At 45.0% G+C, this 20,246-nt stretch overlaps 1 protein-coding gene across 1 annotated transcript in view; it reads left to right on the forward strand.

Moving 5' to 3' along the window:
• The first annotated feature begins 19,480 nt into the window (after positions 1 to 19,480).
• The window catches only part of SEC62 (SEC62 homolog, preprotein translocation factor), a 30,410-nt gene continuing 29,644 nt past the window's right edge, over positions 19,481 to 20,246 (forward strand). Inside the window, exon 1 of the mRNA XM_081085924.1 lies at positions 19,481 to 19,839. Within this exon, the coding sequence (XP_080942050.1) occupies positions 19,804 to 19,839 (36 nt within the window). The 5' untranslated portion in view covers positions 19,481 to 19,803. The remainder of the gene's footprint in view (positions 19,840 to 20,246) is intronic.

Raw genomic sequence — 20,246 nt, forward strand, 5'->3', positions numbered from 1 at the left:
AACCCTCAAGAAGCAAGAACAGTCTTAGTTTTCCAAAGTCTAGGATATTCTGAACGGTGTGTGAGGGCTTCCCGGGACCAGGTGGAGGCTGTGGGGGAGAGAAAGCCAGCCCTCCCCGAACTTGTCTTGGAGGAGGCCTTGCCCAAGAGGCTTCCGGACGTGACCTCAGCACAAAGTGACTGAAGGCCAGTCCCTGAGAGCCCAAGCTAAATGCAGGAGAGAATGTGCACACACTAACAAAAGCTACAGGTGGATGTTTCCTTAAGGAAAACTCGGAAGAAGCCAAAACAGCTGCTACTGGGGGTTGGGGAAGTGGGGTGGGGAGGCTCCTTAACCTCTCTTCACTCATTTCCCATCTCCCAGAAAGAGACAAACACAGAAGGAGGCAGAAGAGAAAGAGAAGTACAAAATAGAGAAACAGAGACGCTGACCACAAGGCTTCCACCGTTTCCCATTGCAGCCTTCCAGGCTTAAAGCCTCTGCTTTAAGGTAGGAAAGGGCAGACATTTCAACCTCAAAGTTCCGAGTCAGCTATTAGTCAGCATTTTCTTTCAGTCTGCCATAAAACTACGTTATGACTAAAGATAACGGGCAGGCTCCTCCTTATCTGAGAGGGCCATGAAAAGGCATAATGTCCACCGCAGATTTCAGCCAAGGGGTGGAGTGGCGTTATCCCTGCAAAGCAGGTTTGAACCGGCAGGATGGAGGGAAGAAGATTAAAGTGGCTTTCTGCGTGCACCCTGTGGAGTTCCACTCTTTCAGCTTCACACCCAGCAGAGACCCTCTGAAAAGACACACAAGAAACTGACAAGTTTGCTCAAGGCAGGGGGTGGGGGACTCGGTGACTTTAGTCCTGAGGGAGACTTACTACTTACCCTCTTTTTCTTTTCCTTTTAATATATTTTATTGATTTTTACAGAGAGGAAGGGAGAAGGATAGAGAGTTAAAAACATCAATGAGAGAAAAACATCGATCAGCTGCCTCCCGCACACCCGCTCTGGGGATGTGCCCGCAACCAAGGTACATGCCCTCGACCAGAATCGGACCTGGGACCCTTCAGTCTACAGGCCGACGCTCTATCCACTGAGCCAAACTGGTTAGGGCACTACTTACCCTCTTACACATTTTGAATTTCTAACTATGGCAATGTGTTTTCTATTTTTAAAATTTACATTTAAAATAAAGAATCTGTAGTAAGCAGCCTTTAAGATGGCCCCCAGTGATCTCTGCTTTCTGAGATGCATGTCCTTATGCAATCCCCTCCTCTTTTGAGTGGGCTGGACTTGACTCTTTTCTAATGAATGGAATATGAAAGGCATGATGGGATGTCACTCTGGGGGGTTCTGTCTCGGGTGCTCCCTCGCACCCTCTGGAACACTTTCTCTTGAAGTAGCCACTAGGCAGCCCCATAGAGAGCCCCATGTGACTGAACTCTGAAATGGATCTTGGAGGGCTACCAACAGCCACAGGAGGGAACTTGAAGGTGGCTCCTCCCAGAATCAAACTTTGGGATGACTATACAGCTCCTGCCCACAGCTTGAATGGCATCCCTGAGCCAGAGGCCCCAGCTTAGCTGCTCCCGGATTCCTGACACATAGAAACTGTGAGATAATAAATCTGTGTTGTTTTCAACCAGGTTTTGGAGTAATTTGTTTCATAGCAATAGATAACTAAAACAAACAAATTGCACCAATAAACATATATAACATGCTATCTACATTGGAAGAAATCAGGCTTTCGCAGAGTATAGACTTTTTCCTTTGATTTGGAGAGTGGGTTCTTGAAGTCATTCCGCTACAAATCAATCTAATTTAGTTGAGCTTTTCTTTCCTTTATCTTTATATAATAGAAGAGAAACATGCAAATTAACCATCCTCTGCAATGCCCACAAGCCACGCCCAGCAGCCAATGAGGGTGGGTATGCAAATTAACCTGACAAAGATGATGGGATAATTTGCATATATAGGCACCGGACAGCCAGGGGCGGGACAGGTACTGTCCCGCACACCTCTCTAGAGTGCGTGCTGGGGTGCTGGCGGAGGTTCTTGCTCCGCAGCCGCTTGCGCATGTGCCAGCGCCAAAAGGCCTGTGTCCCCAGGACAGGCATCCTCAGGAGCCAAGCCACCCTGAGCCTGTAGTCCCGTACCTAGCCCTGAAGCAGCGGGGTCCCAGTAAGTGACAAAGGGTGCACGTCGGGCTGAGGGGACTTCCCCTTCCACCCCCCCCCCATGCATGAATTTTGTGCACTGGGCTCCTAGTTTTTAATATAAAAAAGCAGGTTTTCCCCAATGTAACATTATATTATACTATCAGACGAGATCGGACGCGTTCAGGGTGGTATGACCGTAGACTATACTATCAAATATGCATATGACTTGCTTGTTTACTCTCTCTGGAGACACATGCACACATGTGCGGACATGCGCGCGTGCGCACATACACACACACACAGAACCACTCCAAATTTTAAAATTCTAAGAAGTTTTGTCACATGACCTTTCAACAGCTATAATTCCCAGCATACAGAAGTTTCACAAGAAACTGCTGTATACCAAATGTAAGTTAACAGATGCTATGGTGTGGATAAAAAGAGAAGCTAATTAGTATTTTTAGAGGCAAAGAAGTCATGTGGTTCAGTCCATATGATGGCTTTTGAATTTCTTATTCCTGCTAAATGAGTCAATTGAGCTGGTAACTGATTCACTTGAACAGATGTGTCTCCTTGTTGCTCTAAGAAAATATTCTGATATGCCATCCTGGCATGTACCATCACCAAAAAAAGCACTGTGATTAATTTTAGGTCGTGCATAAAAAAGGACCAGGGACACATGCAAAGGAGGCTCTCCCCAGCTCTCAGCACTCTTCTTTGGAAGAAAGGGAGATTGAAATGGCTTGTCACACTAAGATTGCTTTCTTCCCAGGTTAATGACTGTAAGATATCTTTGACAAAAGACCCACCTTAGTAACAGAAATGATTTGGGAGGGTGAAAATTTCACTCCTATGGAAGTAGTCATTAACTTTTCCACAAGTGCTACTTTAGTCCTGAGCAACCTCTGTGCCCCTTTGAGAATTAAACAACAGCAATGCCAACAACAACAAAAATCTCTCTCATGTTTGAAAACCAAACACAATAAAACTGTGTTTGCTAAATAGGGTCTTCTGACTTATAAAATATTCTGTTTAGACAGATTGAATAAACCTGTGTGTGTGTGTGTGTGTGTGTGTGTGTGTGTGTGTTTGTGGACCATTATGCCTATTTCCTCTATGGAAGTAGTAGAGCTAGTAAAAAGGAGTAATAGAATTCAAATATCACCATTTTACACCTTTAAAAAATACAGGATCGACAATGATCATAAATGGTTGTTGCTGACATCACAAAAAGAGAAACAACCAGACATCATATGCCTCCTGATGAAACAGTTATGAAATAGAAAAATCCAAACTCTGGAAAAATCAGGTAATAGCAGAAATTACCTGATTTTCTTTAACAAATAAATTGCAAGGAAAAACAGAGGGAAAAGGAAAACCAGTAGATTAAAAGATATACTAAAGATTCAAATCACCCAGAAGTAAAAGTTTTGGAAATAGGAGCAATAATGGTTGCACAACATTGCCAATGTAATAATGCCACTGAATTATACACTTGATAATTGTTAAAATCACAAATACTATATAATAAAGAGTTAATATGCAAATGGTCGTCACGCCCTCATGCCATCATGCCCTCATGCCCTCATGCCCTCATGCCATCATGCCGTAACTGTTCAGACACTCAACACTGGGGAGAGAGGAATGGGGACCAGCCAGGCAAAAATGAGCTCTCGAGAGAGAGAGAGAGAGGAATAGGGACCAGCCAGGCTGCGGCCCGGGAGAGGGACAAGCCACCTGCCCCGCAGTCTTGGGTGCCTGTGGCTGTGGCCTGGGTGAAGCATCCCGCCCATGGTCACCTGTGGCTGCAGCCAGCCTGGGCAAAGCCGGCCCGGGTCCTGGGTGCATGAGGCTGGCCAGAGGGAGGGAAGCCCAGGTCCCAGGTGCTTGTGACCAGCCAGAGGAAGGAAACCTGGGTCCCAGGTGTGGGGCAAGGCAGAGGCAGTTAGGGGCGATCAGACCAGCAGGGAAGCGGTTAGGGGCAATCAGGCAGACAGGCAGAGGTGGTTAGGGGTGATCAGGCAGGCAGAAGTGATTAGGGGCGATCAGGCAGGCAGTCAGAGGGGTTAGGGGCGATCAGGCAGGCAGGCAGATGAGCAGTTAGGAGCCAGCAGTCCCGGATTGAGAGAGGCAGTCGGACATCCCCCAAGGGGTCCTGGAATGGAGAGGGTGCAGGCTGGGCTGAAGGACCCACTCCCATGCACAAATTTCATGCACCAGGCCTCTGGTTTTATATATATATGTAGATATAGATATTTACTACAATAAAACATTTTAAAGATTCAAGTCACCCAATATAAATATTTGGATGCCTATTGAATATACTGTAAAAAATAAAACAATTGGAGAAATTTGAACACAATTAGAAATATTCAATTCTATTAAAGAATTATTGTATTTTTTTAAATGTGATATTAGTATTTTGAAGAATTTTTTTTCTTTTGGTAAGAACTTTAACATGAAATTTTTCCTCTTAACAATTTTAAGTGCACAATAAAATAGTGTTAACTGTAGGGACAATGTTGTACAGTAATTCTCCAGAACTTATTCACCTTACCTAAGTTTTTTTTAAAATATATACTTTATTGATTCTTTACAGAGAGGAAGGGAGGAGAATAGAGAGTTAGAAACATCGATGAGAGAGAAACATTGATCAGCTGCCTCCTGCACACTCCCCATTGGGGATGTGCCCACAACCAAGGTACATGCCCTTGACTGGGATCGAACCTGGGACCCCTGAGTCTGCAGACCGATGCTCTATCCACTGAGCCAAACCGGTTAGGGCTTACCTAAGTTTTTTTTAAAGAGTTCTTATCTCTTAAAATGTATACTAAAATATGTACAGATAAAATAATATATGCTGTATCTGGGATTACCTTACCAACAACATAATAAATTTACCACTTATCATTTTTTGGAGATTGGTAGAATACTCAAGACTCTTGGGTCGGAGACAAAGGACTTTATTACACATGACACAATAAACATCATGAATGTCAGCATATTTCCTTTTGTCCTCAAGTGTCATGGGGGCAACACAGATGACACATGCAGTGGGTTGCCTGCCCATGCAGTGGATTGCTTCACAGCTGAGGAACACTGAGCTTGGGGAAGCCACTAATTTTATAGCAAGCAGTAAACAAGCATGCTCTCTGTCCAGGGGTGGAGATGGAGTGTGGAGGAGTGAGGAGATATTACCTCATTCCTTAAGGTTATCAGGTGCATAAGCAATAGAGCTAGGAATATTGTGACCAAATAGCCTCGGCACCTATTTTTTAAAGCTAATTTCCCAGCCACCAAAGGAAAAAACAACACTGACTCACCCCTCACTCATGTAGTCCATTCTTGACCAGACCCTCTACTTTGACTCATAGGAAAAGAGGAAAGCTTTTTATTATTATTACTAGAGGCCCGGTGCATGAAATTCCTGCACTCGGCGGGGGTGGGGGGGTGGAGGGGGGTACCTAAGCCCAGCCTGCACCCTCTCGCAGTCTGGGAGCCCTCAGATAATGTCCGAATGCCAGCTTAGACCCACTCCCCACCAGCAGTAGGACATCCCACCACCGCCGCTGCACTCACCAGCTGTGAGCCTGGCTTCTGGCTTAGTGGCACTCACCCCATGAGAGTGCACTAACCACCAGGGGGCAGCTCCTGCATTGAGCATCTGCCCCCTGGTGATCAGTACACCTCATAGCGACCAGTCGTTCCACTGTTTGGTCAATTTGCATATTAGCCCTTTATTATATAGGACTAGAGTCCCAGTGCATGAATTTTCATGCAGTGGAGGGGGTGGTCCCTCAGCCCAGCCTGACTCCTCTCATAGTCCAGGAGCCCTCAGGGGCAGAAGGCGACCCGGCGGTCAGGGGAAGGCAACGCCTCATCACACCTCTGCTGCTGCCACTACCAGCAGCACAAGCCTCAACTGGCCCTGTTTATCTGAGCCTCGGGCAGCCCTGGGTGGCTGGGCAGCCGCCATCCAAGGCTTGCCTGCGCCTTGGGCCGGCCCTGGGAAGCAGGGGGGCTGAGGGGACTGGGGGACTCCAAAGGCAGGCATGGGGCAAGGGCGGGCCCAGCAGGGCTGAGGGAACTGGGTGCCGCTATCTTGTGGCTGTGGGCGCCACCATCTTTGAGGGAGGGGCAGTTAATTAGCATATTCTCTCCTTATTGGCTGTGGGTGTCGCCATCTTTGAGGGCAGGGCAGTCAATTAGCATATTCCCTCCTTATTGGCTGTGGGCGCCGCCATCTTTGCGATGGTGTGAGGGTCAATTAGCATATTCCCTCTTTATTAGATAGGATTATTATTATTATTATTATTATTATTATTATTTTCCAGGTAGAGGAGAAGGTACACCACAAACTGTGCTTTGGATTCACTCCTTCTAGTCACACTGGCAGATGGTTATCCACCTTTTGTTCATGGCCCCTCCTCTTTCCCAACCATTTCCTCTTGTTGAAATCATCTCACAGGTCTCCTAAATTAGGGCTCTGAGTTCTCATTCTGCCTTTTCCATATAAGCAAACTCAAAGAGTTTTACCCCCTGCGAGAATCTTTCGTATCTCAGAAGTCTGACCCACCTCACTCTGTGGAGGGATGTTTCTCCCTGTTCTAGGGACCAGCTTGACAGTGGGTATATCTACCTCCTTTGTTCTGACTCTTGACTCTGAATTCCTTCGGACACCAACTTAGCCACTCTAAATGCATACTTCCTCACTTCCTAAGCACTTCCTGTAGTAGTAAGCCATCCATTCTTTCCTCTAAACTGTTTGATTCTTCTATAGTGGCTATCTCACCCAGCCTGCCATTCACTGCCCCAAGGTCCTGGGAAAATACACAAATGACTCCTGGGAAACCTGGTGATAGTCTCCCCTTTGCTCAAGGGCACATGCCTCTTCAGATACACATATACACTAGGATGCACAACTGATGAGCTGTATTTACATGTGAAATTGAAATAGCCTTTCTTCTGTGTCTGCAATCCATTCTGCTTCTTCTCTCTGACTCATCTGGGTCCATAAATTCTGTTTTAAGCATTTCTACATCTTTACTGATACAGTCATAGAGATATTTAATGAATTTAACAAGGCTCATTATGCAGTATCTATAGGATGTATATGACATAATAGACTAAAAATGCTCTCTGACACTGCAAAGAATTCTGTGGAAACTAGAAATTTCCGTGCTTTCTATATGAGCTGGCAGATGATTTGCTAAACTGTCAACCTGTTGTTTTGCATTTGAATAACCAATCCAACCAGTTCTGTGAAGGCAGCACAATATTTACCAGAGTTATGTCTAACACAGCACTGTGCTTTGCTTTGATAAGAGAACTCTGTTGCAGTTTTCTTTTACTTAAAAGGCAGAAATTTCAAGTACAAAAAGCATTGGTACAATTTAATAATTGTATTAATAATAGTTGAAAGCTGTTCCCTGATATTTTCAAGACTTCATTACAGACCTCTACTATGACAACATTTTCTTTTCAGACACACATTACACATTTAGATCTCCAGACACTGAATAAATAGAAATAACTTCATTCAAAATAGCAGAAAGAAATTTTGTCTATGCTAGATTGTTATTTTTTGTTTTCTGGTGTGTGTGGGGTTTTTTAATGAAATAAGTGATAAACAGGTAGCTTATTGTTGTATGAGATTATTATTACAGTGGGTTTAGAATCCTTTAACACTCGGCTTTTCCTAAATTATTTTCTTGGCTCTATGTACTTTGTATTAACACCAATAGTTTGCCACTAAAACCACTCATTTAACTGAGCAAACAAATAAGAAAAGATTCACAGCACAGGAATCAGAAAGAATCAGGTATCTGATTGCATAGGTTGTACATGAAAGGGATATCAGCAACTTCAAAGAGAAATCTATGAAAAGCAACATTTTTTATTCATGGTAGGATATGAAAAAAAGTCTGTATTTCAGGCCTGGTGATTGTTCCCATACCAGAAGCATTAAAAAAATCATAATTCACTAGCCTTTGTCTACACTCACCAACCATTTAGGCAAATGACATCCACAAAATAGATTCTAAGTACTGCTTCCCTTACAGAGATCTTTTCAAAATGAATGATCAGATTGGGTTACTTCCTATGATTACTATTTGTTAATTCAAAAATCAGGGTTTTATTTTAAAATTTAAGATTAAAATATAACCATTGCCCGAGCCAGTTTAGCCTATAGATGGAAGGGTCCCGGGTTTGATTCTGGTCAAGAGCATGTACCTCGGTTGCAGGCTCCTCCCTGGCCCAGGCTCTGGACAAGGCGCATGCAGGAGGCAACCAATCAATGTGTTTCTCTCACATCAATATTTCTCTCTGTCTTTCCTTTCTCTAAAAAATAAATGGGAAAATATCCTAGGGTGAGAATCTTTTTTAAAAAAAAGGATAATCCAAACTTTTTTGTGAACATTAAAATATTTTATTTAAAATAATACTTTGTTTTAATTACCTTGCTTTAATATGGTGTATCAATTAGGATGCTCTATGACAGGGGTCCTCAAACTACGGCCCGCGGGCCACATGCAAATACAAATATTGTATTTGTTCCTGTTTTGGTTTTTTACTTCAAAATAAGATATGTGCATAGGAATTTGTTCATAGTTTTTGTTTTAAACTATAGTCCGGTCCTCCAATGGTCTGAGGGACAGTGAACTGGCCCCCTGTTTAAAAAGTTTGAGGACCCCTGCTCTATGATGTAAATTACAGGGATCCCAATACAAACTGGCTTAAACTAGAAATGAAATTTTTTAAACAAAAAGTCTAGCTGTCTGGCTTCAGGTAAGGCTTTTCTAGTGGTTCAAATGATGCCACCAAGGATCCAGTTTCTCCTTTGATTTTATCTTTAGGTTCCATTAAAGTGGCTCTGAGCAGCTCAGGGCCTCCTCTCCTGGTAGTAAAAGGCCTGCAGCTGTCCAGACCCAACATTCTCAAATCCTGAGGTAGAAGGAAGAGTATATGTCTCTTCTAATAGACACAACGTCCTGGGAGTCACTCAGTCTCATGGTTTCTTTGGCTTCTGTGCTCAATCCCTGTGGCTAGGAGGGCTGGATACACTGACCAGCTCATGCCTGAAGCCTGAATTTTTATGTCTGTATAGACCCTTCATTTTGTTTTTCATTTGTAATAACTCATCTCACCCTTTTGGTTATGAGCCCCTTGAGAGCAGCATCTATGACTTCTAAATTCCTGCATTATTTCAAAGGACCAACAACAACAAATGGTCAAGAAATGGGATTAAATTACCTGATGTGATTATCATAATAGTAATTTCTTTTGATTAACTGTTCTCTAGAATCCCAAAATACCTTGTAAAAAATACTAGAATCATAAGATGATGAAGGTTTTCCAGGGCTCTTCCAGATTCTCTGTCCATCCCTCTCCACCATGCTCAGTGCCCCAAGTGGAGGGGTTGATTAGATTTCATCAAATGGCCTTCATTCACTCCGACTTTCACTTGGGTTTGGCCAATAGGCAATACCAATAGAAGAGAAAGAGGGAATAGGAGAAAAGAGAGGTCAGAGTATTTATTTCTTAGGCCCCTTCCCTGCAAGGCTGCTTTCCTCACGAAAGCCATAATTCCTGACAGGCAGCCCTCTCCAGCAGCTACAGCTATGGCTCTTCCCAAACTCTGGATTCTGGGAAGCCAGCCTCTTCCCTTGTCATTTCAGGCCTAGCAATGGGAAGGTTCCCTGCTATTGCTAGTTTTTGTTGGCTTCCATTAACCCCACCCACACCTGTATTAAATTCTCCTGAATTGCCTTAAGTGTGCTCATTCACACACACACACACACACACACACACACACACACACACACTTAGAAAACCCAACTCAAACTGGCTTAAGTCATCAATGGAATTTATTGAATCATTTAACTAAAAAAATATAGACATCTTGTTTCAAGCCAATGTAGTAGCTCAAATAATGGCATCAAGGCTATGAGAACTGGGAGGGACTTCATTAATCAGATTCTTGCCTTAATTATAATAAATCTGTGTTCAGGAGAAGTGAGAAAAAGTTTTCTTGCTCCATTTTGCTGTTAAGAACACTAAAGGATGGCAAAAACTAGCTCCACTGAAATACACAGAACCTAAAGGAGAAATAAATCATTGGTTCATCATTTACATCTTTGCACATTATTAACTTTTTTCATCTTTGATTCGCAGTATCTAACATGGTCCCTACAGGATAGGTGTTCAGTAAATAGATGAGTAATGGAAAGTCCAAACTAAATATTTTCTTTCATGTGATGCTGTTCCCAAACATTTATTGGTTCCTCCTGCCGATTTCATATAATGGAGAGACTGAGGGAGGCCAGGGATGCTATCAGTAAATGATGTTTTTATTGTAGCCAAAGACGGCAAAATATACACCAGTTTTGATTTTTTCAAATGAAAAGACTTTCACTGTGGGCACAATGTTTCTAATAACACTGCAACGTCGAAGTTAGAAAACAAGATAATGAGAAGGGTGCTTAAAAGCTTCTCATTGTTCCAAGTACTTTGTGTTTCCCTGTGAACAATGGACAATTGCTCCCATTAAACTTTTGAAATACTTGTATGAGATATAACACAGCTGACCTCTCAAAAAATTTTTATCTTTTACACTTTCTAAGTTAGAAAAATATTTTTTAAATGTTTTTTGACTCTCATGAATCTCTCCTTTAGGTAAATAATGAGTGTGTCTCTGTTGTCCCATGTTATACCAATGACAGCAATATATTTCTTATTAAGCACAGACAGGTATAACAAGCAAGAGAGTAAAGTGGCCACAAGAAATAGTGCAAAGCACTTGTTGCCCAAGAGGTGGGAGATGGGGTAAGACAGGCCATGCAAATAGAGGAACAAGCCCGTCCTTGCCCAGGCTCTCACTGAGCCTCAGCTCTGGGAGACGCTAGCGACCACCCAGGGTGCCTTGGCCTCAGGCTTAAGAAAACCTAAGCACAGCCCCACTTGGCTCTCTGAAGAACTTAACCACCGAAGGAACAGAAATCCTACTATCAAAACAGGTTGAGACAGGAAAATGATTAGTAACTCAAGTGTCTGGGAGGAAAGGGATTGTCACCGCCCATCCATTCCTTCCCCTGAAGCTCAGCGCCATTGCAAAACACCATACCAATTCCTTGAGAGCATTCAAGAAGTGGATGCTTCCAGCATGATCTGGGTAATGCCGAGGTCTCCTTCCTGCACGTGCTTCTTCACCCGCCCCAGCGGAGGGTAGGTTAAACAGGGGCGAGGGAGCCACACTTGGAAAACCTTGCTCCCAGAAGGTTGCCCGCTCAGGTGCGCTGTGGCTTTGGAACTCACCGCTTCCAGAGTGTCTGCTGTTTCCACATAATCAATCAGAACAGGCTTGCTCCTTCCCATGGTGGGTGAAATGCACTCAATTTGTACTGATTTCCTCTGGGTCGGGACACATGGCCCCACGCTGATAGACCTGGTGCCGGGCCTGCCTGGAAGTGTTGTCATTGATGCCTGGGGATTAGACCAGGCCTTGCTGCCCCAGCCACCGCTGCGGAGGCCACATGGGATGCGTGCTTAACAGCAGAGAGCCAACACCCTGCCCCTGCAGTGGTGGGAGCCGCTGCTGCTGGCCTTGCTCATGGAGCAGTCCTCTGTCCTTAGCCACAGTCGCGGCTGCCGCTCCTCCTACTTCTTTTGCTTTTTTGAATTGATGTCTTACAGTTTAAAAAAATGAGTGCCTGTGGCCTCATGGCTCAAGAGGGTATGCAGTGGTAAACCTCCTGTCCTCCAGCCACTAACTGCCCTCCTGTAATAAGTAAAAATGAGCAACTATTCTTTTTACCCGTTTTTGCAAATGTTAACGAACTACATTTGGGAGGGGTGTGTGTGTGTGTGTGTTTCACGTAACAAAGAAATAACACTGTGGCCAGCAATGAGTGAGGCTCTGTTGGACCAGCTCTCACCAACACACACAGTTTTATCAAAACTTTTGATGTCTGTTCATCTGATAGGTGAAAAATATCAGTAGAGTTGTAATTTGTAATACTTCACCATAAGAAGTAGCAAAAAATGCCTGCTGGCGTTACCTGTTCCTTCTCTACCTCTGGAAGAAGAGAGAACTGACCCCGGGTGTTTCCTGCATCAAGCCAGTCCCACCAGAGGCACCCAGCATGGCCCCAGCTCCTGGTCCTTCCCTCTGAGCAGGAGTCCTTGAGCCAATGGCATGCAGCTCCCCCGTCCTGGGATTTGGCTGGCAATCTCTATGAACTCTGAGTAACTACCTGTGACTGCACATCCTTGCCAGCTTCTGCTGGTACTCTTCTTTCTAGAAAGCTCTTGGTCTGTGTCCCCTTCTCAGGCTCACAGCAGCTGGAGCCTAAGCCTGAAGGGCCAAGGGTAGGGAAATGTTTCCAGAACCCCAGCTGAGAGATCTGAACGGGAAGGATCACCAGCAAGAACTGTGACCTCCAACCAAGGACACAGCCAGACCACTGCCTCCCAGCGGAGAGGTGAACCAGCAGACTGAACAGCTTCACCTCTCCTCCCACCTCCTTCTCCTGCCGATGCTCTCCATTGGCTGAACGTCACCAGAAGCCAGAGCGGGAGGGAGATCACTGATGTAGCCACTGAGTCACAAAGTAATGGAGAAGGGCAGGGAGGGGAGCTGGGAGAGCAAACGGGAGAAACCCACACACACACAAATGGCAAATCCTGAGTTCCTCTGGAACTTGTTCCCTCAGACTCACTTTGCCTCTTGCATTTTCCAAGCTCCTGGAAGTCAAAGGCCGATGGGTCTAAGGCTTGCAGTCATGACAGTCCATGCTTCCCTTCATGGAATATTTTTCTAGTAGATGGACACTCAGCAACACAGTAGCCATATTGCCTCTGGGTTACTTGTAACGTTTTAAAAGCTGAGCATATGGATCTTGGATTAGTACAGAGTTATATGGAAGAAAAATATCTGAATAAGGTAGAGGCAATTGTTATAATTCACTTGCAACTAGCAGGTACTGTTTCATGAAGAACTTCTTGTTTTACAGGTTGGAGATAGCTAATGTGTGTGTTCTGGAAACCAAGTAGGCTAAGGCAAATTACGGTTTTAAGTCTAGAATCCTAGTGTTTCACTATTTTAAGACAATGGGTACAAGTGAATCTCTGCTGATATATATATATCTAACTGTCAATAGTATCTCACTTCCACTTGCTCAACTGTATTAAGAAGTCTAATTTTTAACAATGCCCATGTTTCCGGAAATTTGCTAGAATTATCAGGGATCTTATATATGCCCATGAGTCAGTCATGGTCACCATTTTCTAATCTGGTAAGATGAACTAGGGCTCCACAGCCTCAGGGGCCGATGGTTCCTATCACACAGAACTGAAATCGCTCCTGTGCCCATGGCTGTCCAGGGCTAGTGGACAGGAACTCAACAATACCTACAGCTACATCTAGTGTCACTGAGCTAGAGCCAGGCAGCTAGCTGGTGTGGTGGAGTTGGACCTGTAATGATGCTCATATTGATCTTACAATGTAAGGAGGAGAAGAAAGAGAATACTCCCCCTGGGCACACTCAGGTACAGCAGTACAGGGTCCCACAACAAGGTTGTATGGACCCGAAGTATTAGAACATTTAGTCTCACAGTTATTTTAAATAATACACTATGCCACTTTTACCAAGGGCCATACCTACTGGCAGAGGTCTCTGTGGAGGTAACTTCTACCGCAGCGATCTAAAGTCAACACCCCTCTGAAGCGTGTGCTCTGTTTCTGGGTCTGACCTGCTGGATCAGGCTCCTTTTTCTCTTAAAGGAGGTCCCACTGTTCTCGTGCCTCACATGGTTCTTTCAAAACTCCGGCCCTCGTGAGGCCAGTCCATCACACATGTTGTGCATGGCTTCACAGAGTCCAGAATCTTTTTCTGGGAAAGATATTGGGCCCTGCTATACATCAGTGGCTGCAAACAGATTCATAGTGAAAGATGTTTCCTAGGTCCTTTCCAAAAAAACCACATGAACTTTTTTCCAGACCACTCCCCCATTTCAAAAAATTTGGTTACACAGATGCCACAAAAGGGAGCAGTTCTTTTGGGGTGATATGGAGAGTACAGTACCTGAAGGTTACCATGTTAAGTCTCATTGAAAAACCATTCCTAAGTGATGGCCTCTCGAAAGGCATGCCAATTTAATAAATAAACAAATAAGTGAATAAAAAAACTCTTTCCTACAGTAGTATCCCAATTAATACATGTAGAAAGAATGATGAAAATAGAAAATCATCGTTTGGCAGACACAACAGTAATAATTATTTCAGGGTGAGGCAATTAATGTACGCTAACAGGAGTAGGCAAAAGCATGCTGAAAAGCAGACTATTTACATAATTTCAAACGATCCCCTGATTAGCTGCTTATTGATTTTAAAGAGAATAGTAACTTTACAGTGATTAAACCCGGCAGATGCCACCTTAACTAAGGGTTCAAAATAAGCACCACCGGTGATGGAACACAGTGACTACGTTCCTCCTGATAGGAAGCATTGAAATGTTCTTGCCAAAAATGTGTAACCTGAATGTCGTCATGAGGAAATGTCAGACAAATCCAAATTGAGCAACATTCTACCCAAAAAAAACCCAAAACACCCAACAACAGCAACAAAAAACCTGGCCAGTACTCTTCAAAAAGTCAAAGAAAGACAAAGAAAAACTGAGGACTGGTCACAGATTAAAGACTAAGGAACCAAAAAGGATCTCTTACCCTTTGAGACAGCATGGAGGGTCCTGGAGAGCATTATGCTGAGCAAAATAAGCCAGTCAGAGAAAGACACGTATCACATGATCTCACTCATATGTGGAATCTAATGAACAAAATAAACTGATCAACAAAATGGATCCAGAAACACAGTAGCATGAAACGGACTGGTGAATCTCAGAGGGACGGGGGTGGGGGTGGAGCTAGGGAAGAGATTAATCAAAAAACATTTGCATATAGGCATAACCCATGGACACTGACAATAGTGTGGTGAAGGTGGGAGGGGCGGGGAGCGGGGTGGAGGGGGTCAATGGGGGAAAGAAGGGAGCATCTGTAATATTTTCAACAATAAAGATAAATTTTTTTTAAAAATACTAATTAACCAGCCTTGGCCAGTGTGGCTCATTTGATTGGTTGGTTGGTTGGAGCATCATCCCTGTACATCAAAAGGCGTCAGGTTCGATTCCCAGTCAGGGTGTGTTTGGGAGGCAACCAATTAATATTTCTCTCTCACATATATGTTTCTCTCTCTCCCTCCCCCTCTCTTTATCTCTCTCTCACTCTAGCTCTCTTCCTCTCTCTCCTCTCCTTCCCTTCTTCTAAGGTAGATTGGAAAAAAAAATACTAATGAAAATTAGATACAAAGCAAAATCTTGGATTGGATCCCGAGCAGAAAAAGTACATTAGTAAGACATGATAAAATTTGAATAAGGTCTGGAGATTACTTTGTCAAGTTAATTTCCTATTTTGAAAATGGTGCTATGGTAACAGAAGATAGCATTTGTAGAAACTGGGTGAAGAATACTACATAGGAACTCTTTATACTATTTTGTTGAAACTGTCTCATAACTGAAAGTATGTCAAAATTAATAGTTGAAGAAAATTAAAAATAAATTTTGCTATGGCTGAGCAAAATTTACTTATTACAATATTGGTTTGTGGGCAGAGTAAAAAATACATATTAATTAAAAGAAATACCTTTACTCTTGAAGTTAAGATTAGACTAGCAAACCTTGCCTTTGATTAGTCATGTGCCAGATTATTCAAGCATTTCTTAAAAGCACATTCTAAGCTCTCGGCATTTATTTTATTACCAAAAGTTGAAGGTCAGAATAGTAATTGTATGTGAAAATATTTAGGTGATCCTGGTCTGTCCTGTAACAGAATGAATAGACCTTTGCTGGGAGCTGTTTTATTATGACAAACACTAAATACAATGGCCTTTCAGACCAGCAATTCCTGGGTTGAAGGCAAGTGGAAGAGGAAAGTTTTCCATTTGACAGATTAAAAATCAAAGACCCCCAAATCCCTTTCCTTAGGAAGTATAGGTTAGGGAAGGAATCTAGTACTTTTCCCTGTTTCGTCTGAAAATATATATCACTTCAAATGCAGTGAGTTAATTTCCAGCGTCAAGGGAGAAACCCTGCATAACTCAGAAGCAACATGTTGGAAAATAATTGGAGCCACGGGAAGCAGAACATTTTACATGTCGCATAAGAATATAAAATGTCATACAGCATTTTAGTAATTTCTTCAAGAGATATACAAGAAAAAATAAGTGAATAACTAGTAGCTTTAATTTGGGGGTTAACCCATAATTACCACTGCCTCTACCAAATTATTTAATTACCTAAAAGTTAAAATATTCATTCCAAAAATCTACTGGCCTATTGTCCTTTTTATTTCAGAGAAATCAGCATTATTGAGCTAGCACTTGAGAACAAGAGCTGTCTGAAATTCATTCGAGGCCAATATGAGAAGGAAAAATATTAGGATTTTTCTCCCATGTCCATATCCCAATCTAGAAGCCCTGGTTTTGCTTTGAAAAAAAAAAAAGAGGGGCAATACTCCTCGTTCAGGTAAGAAATAAAAGTCAGATGACAGGAATGATATTCAAATTCAAAGGAAAATCAGAGCAAGAAGTGGCTAGGAGAAACTCTCCACCACCACCATCAAAGATATACTAGAGAATGGGGCTCTGTGAAGAGCGTGTGGATTATTTTTATATAAGTATTAAGTGGAAGGAGGATCCAGATATTTGACCCTTGGGTGAGAACATTAGCCATCCTTAATGCTGCTGTGCACAACTGGGGAGTAACGGTGGGTGGGGGCAGAGGTGAAACAAGGGAATGAAAGGTAATCTAAAGTGTAGAGAGTGTAGAGTTGGGAAGAATGATTACGAGGCGCTTGTAACAATGGTTCAGGTAGGTACTGATAAAGACCGGATCAAAGCAATGGCAGTAGGAGTGGCGAGGGAGGTTAGAATGCCAAACATCTCAATTGTAAAATCAGTAGGACTGGTGACTCCTTGACAGAGAAGCATGGTTGAGATACCTCCAAGGTTTCTAATCCTGAGTAACTGAGTGAACAATGATGCAGTTATCAGTTTTAAAATAAAATAAAAGGGGAAGGTCTTGTGGGGAAAACGATGATCTCTAGTTGGACTTTAGGAGATATCCAGAACACAGCTGGAAATAAACATATATGCAGTATTTTGGAATTGAGCTGTAAGCATGAATGAGAATTCCCAGAATGCATAGAGAAAAGAGAAGGGAAGAAGCTGAGCAAGGAAGCATGGTGGCCAGGAACATGGAAGAGCTGGGTAGAGAGGAGCCCAAAAGAAACAAACAGAAAGGAAGAACTTGATATCATAGATGCCAAGGAAGAAGAATAAGAAGTGAATAGTCAATGTTGTCAAGTGCTTACTAAGATGCTAGCCAAAAAGAAGCTATTGGATTTGATGGGAATTATTAATGAACTAGAGGCCTGGTGCATGAAATTCATGGGGGGGGGGGGCAGGGAGGAGGAGTCCCTCAGCCCATCCTGTGCCTTCTCACAATCCAGGACCCCTCGGGGATGTCTGACTGCTGGTTCAGGCCTGATCCCAACATTCAGACATCCCTCTTGCAATCCGGGACCGCTGGCTCCTAAATGCTCTCCTGCCTGCCTCATCGCCCCTAACTGCTGGCCTGCCTGCCTGCCTGATTGCCCCTAACTGCTTGCCTGCCTGCCTTATCGCCCCTAACCACTCGCCTGCCTGACTGATCACCCCTAACTGCTCCCCTGCCTGCCTGATCGCCCCTAACCACTTGCCTGAAGGCCTGATCACCCCTAACTGCTCGCCTGCCTGCCTGATTGCCCCTAACCGCCTCTGCCCAGTCCCCGCCATGGTGACTTTTTCAGGAAGGACATCCCGAATGACGTCCAGAAGGTCATTCGGCTGTCCGGTCTAATTAGCATATTACGCTTTTATTATTATAGATGGTGGAGGTAGAAACCAAATTGTTGTAGTCTAAGAAGTAAATGTCAATTAGAACATGAGGATGGTAAATTAAAGCTCTTTGGAAGAAAAAGGTGGTAGAGCAGTAGCTTGAGAGGCAGTAATTGTCTACAAAGGACTTTGGTTCCCCATCATAATTCTAGGCACTATCTCTTAAACACAACATTTTCTCTTATAAATCAGCTCTCTGATGTACAAAACAGATCTATCATTTTGGATGGGAAGAGTGCCTGAAGGAAACAGACATTTCACAACCTACATTATGTTTTGGGTTAATTGTTAAGAATCAGCACGTTTTCTCCCCCTCCCTAGCCACACGTACCCCTAACTGTAGATTACGGAGGGGAAAGGAACTAAATGGCTGGCTGGTCCTGCCCCCAGTGCAGCATTGCATAGTCCAAAACAGAACTTTAGCTACCTTACTTTATAAAAAGATGCCGCTATTTGCCGTAGTTACACAGTTAATTTTTATTAGGTTACATATTTAATGTGGGAAACTTGAAGGATTTTGTAATGACGTAAGTGCTTGCAACAGAACATAAAGTGAAAAAAAATGGCTACCATATTACATATACAGGGGAAAGAGGAAAATGTATAAATATAAAAACAAACACACAAAGTAGGAACAAATACTGAAAGGAAACAAACTAAAATGATCATCTCTTTGGGCGGCAGAATTTGGGGTTTTTGTTTTCCTCGTCTAACTTTTCTGCATTTTCTCAATTTTCTATAATGAAAAATGCCTTAAAATCTCCACAAAGTCACGGGAATTTGTAAACACTAGCACTCTAAGCCCATTCTCCTTGGTGTGGGTGCCTAAAAACAACAACAACAACAAAAAAAAAAACTATTCACAATAGTAATTCACCAGAGGTGAAGAACCCCGGTCTTCTTCCCTGGCCACTTCTCCCATCCCTCTCACTGGCTGCTTGTCCGCTCTGGGCGCTCCCTGACTTGCATTCTACAGGTGGGTTTCCAGAGCAGCGCGGGAAACGGAGTGGGGAATCCGAGGTTGGTTCCCGACGAGCCCACGACCCCGTCTACCGTATAGAAAAGCACTGGCTTGGGTCTCCGTGGAGCATCAGAGAACTCCGCTCAGGTCGCCGGCCCTCGGCCTCGGCCTTCCCATCTGTAAAATGGGTTCAGGAGGATTTGCTGGCGGGGGCGGGGGGGGGGGGCGGAGAATGCGTGGGGCAGGGCTGTCGCGGGGTTAGTTAGGTGATAGTCCCCGTAACTCGCTCCGCGAAAGGCGCCGCCGCAAACGCCCTGACTCCCAGGGGGCGGGGCCCGGGAATCTGTATTTGAGCGGCTTCCCCGGCGGCGCAGACGCCCCAGCAGGTCTGACAGCCACCGGTTCTCGGCCCCCTTCTCCTCCTCCTCTTCCTCCTCCTCCTCCTCCTCCTCCTCCGGGTCCCAGCGCCTCCCGCTCCCGCCGCCACAGGAGCCGAGGGAGGCGGGGAGAGAGGGCGCCGCCAGCCCGCGGGGCGCTCGGTCCCGGCCCCTCGCCCGCCCGCCTCCTCCCCCCCTCCCCCCCTCCCCCCCCCGGCGCGGCCCCCCGGCCCGCGGGTTACATAACGGGCCCCGCGGAGGGCTCTCGCGAGGTTTCCACCGCCCCCTCCTCGCTCCACGTCAGAGGGAACCGGGCGGAGCGGCCAACATGGCGGAGCGCAGGCGACACAAGAAGCGGATCCAGGTAGCCAAGCCGAGTCTCGGGGCCGGGGGCTTCCGGGCGCTCAGGAGTGGAAGGAGCGGGGGAAGCTCCCGGACGGGCGAGCGGGGCGGACGGCGGGGCGGGCGGGTCGGGCGGGTCCTGCTCCCGGCCTGGGCTGCGGGCTGTGGGCTGCGGGCTGCGGGCTGCGAGGGGCCTGGGGCCGGCCGGGTCGGCGACGGCGGAGAGCGAGGCTGCGGCGCTGGGCGGCGCGGAAGGCAGGAGGCCCCGCGCGGAGTGCCGCCTCCTCCGGGCTCCCCTCCTCCCTTCTCCACCCGGCCCCCCGCCGGAGCCCCCGGAGATGAGGCCCCGGCGATGAGGCCCCGGCGATGGGGCAGAAGCCGAGGAGGCTGCCCCGAGCAGCCGGTTCTTTGTGCGCAGACAGGGCTGCG

The sequence above is a fragment of the Myotis nattereri genome, assembly GCF_964212035.1.
Source record: "Myotis nattereri genome assembly, chromosome: 3".
Taxonomy (NCBI): Eukaryota; Metazoa; Chordata; class Mammalia; order Chiroptera; family Vespertilionidae; genus Myotis; species Myotis nattereri.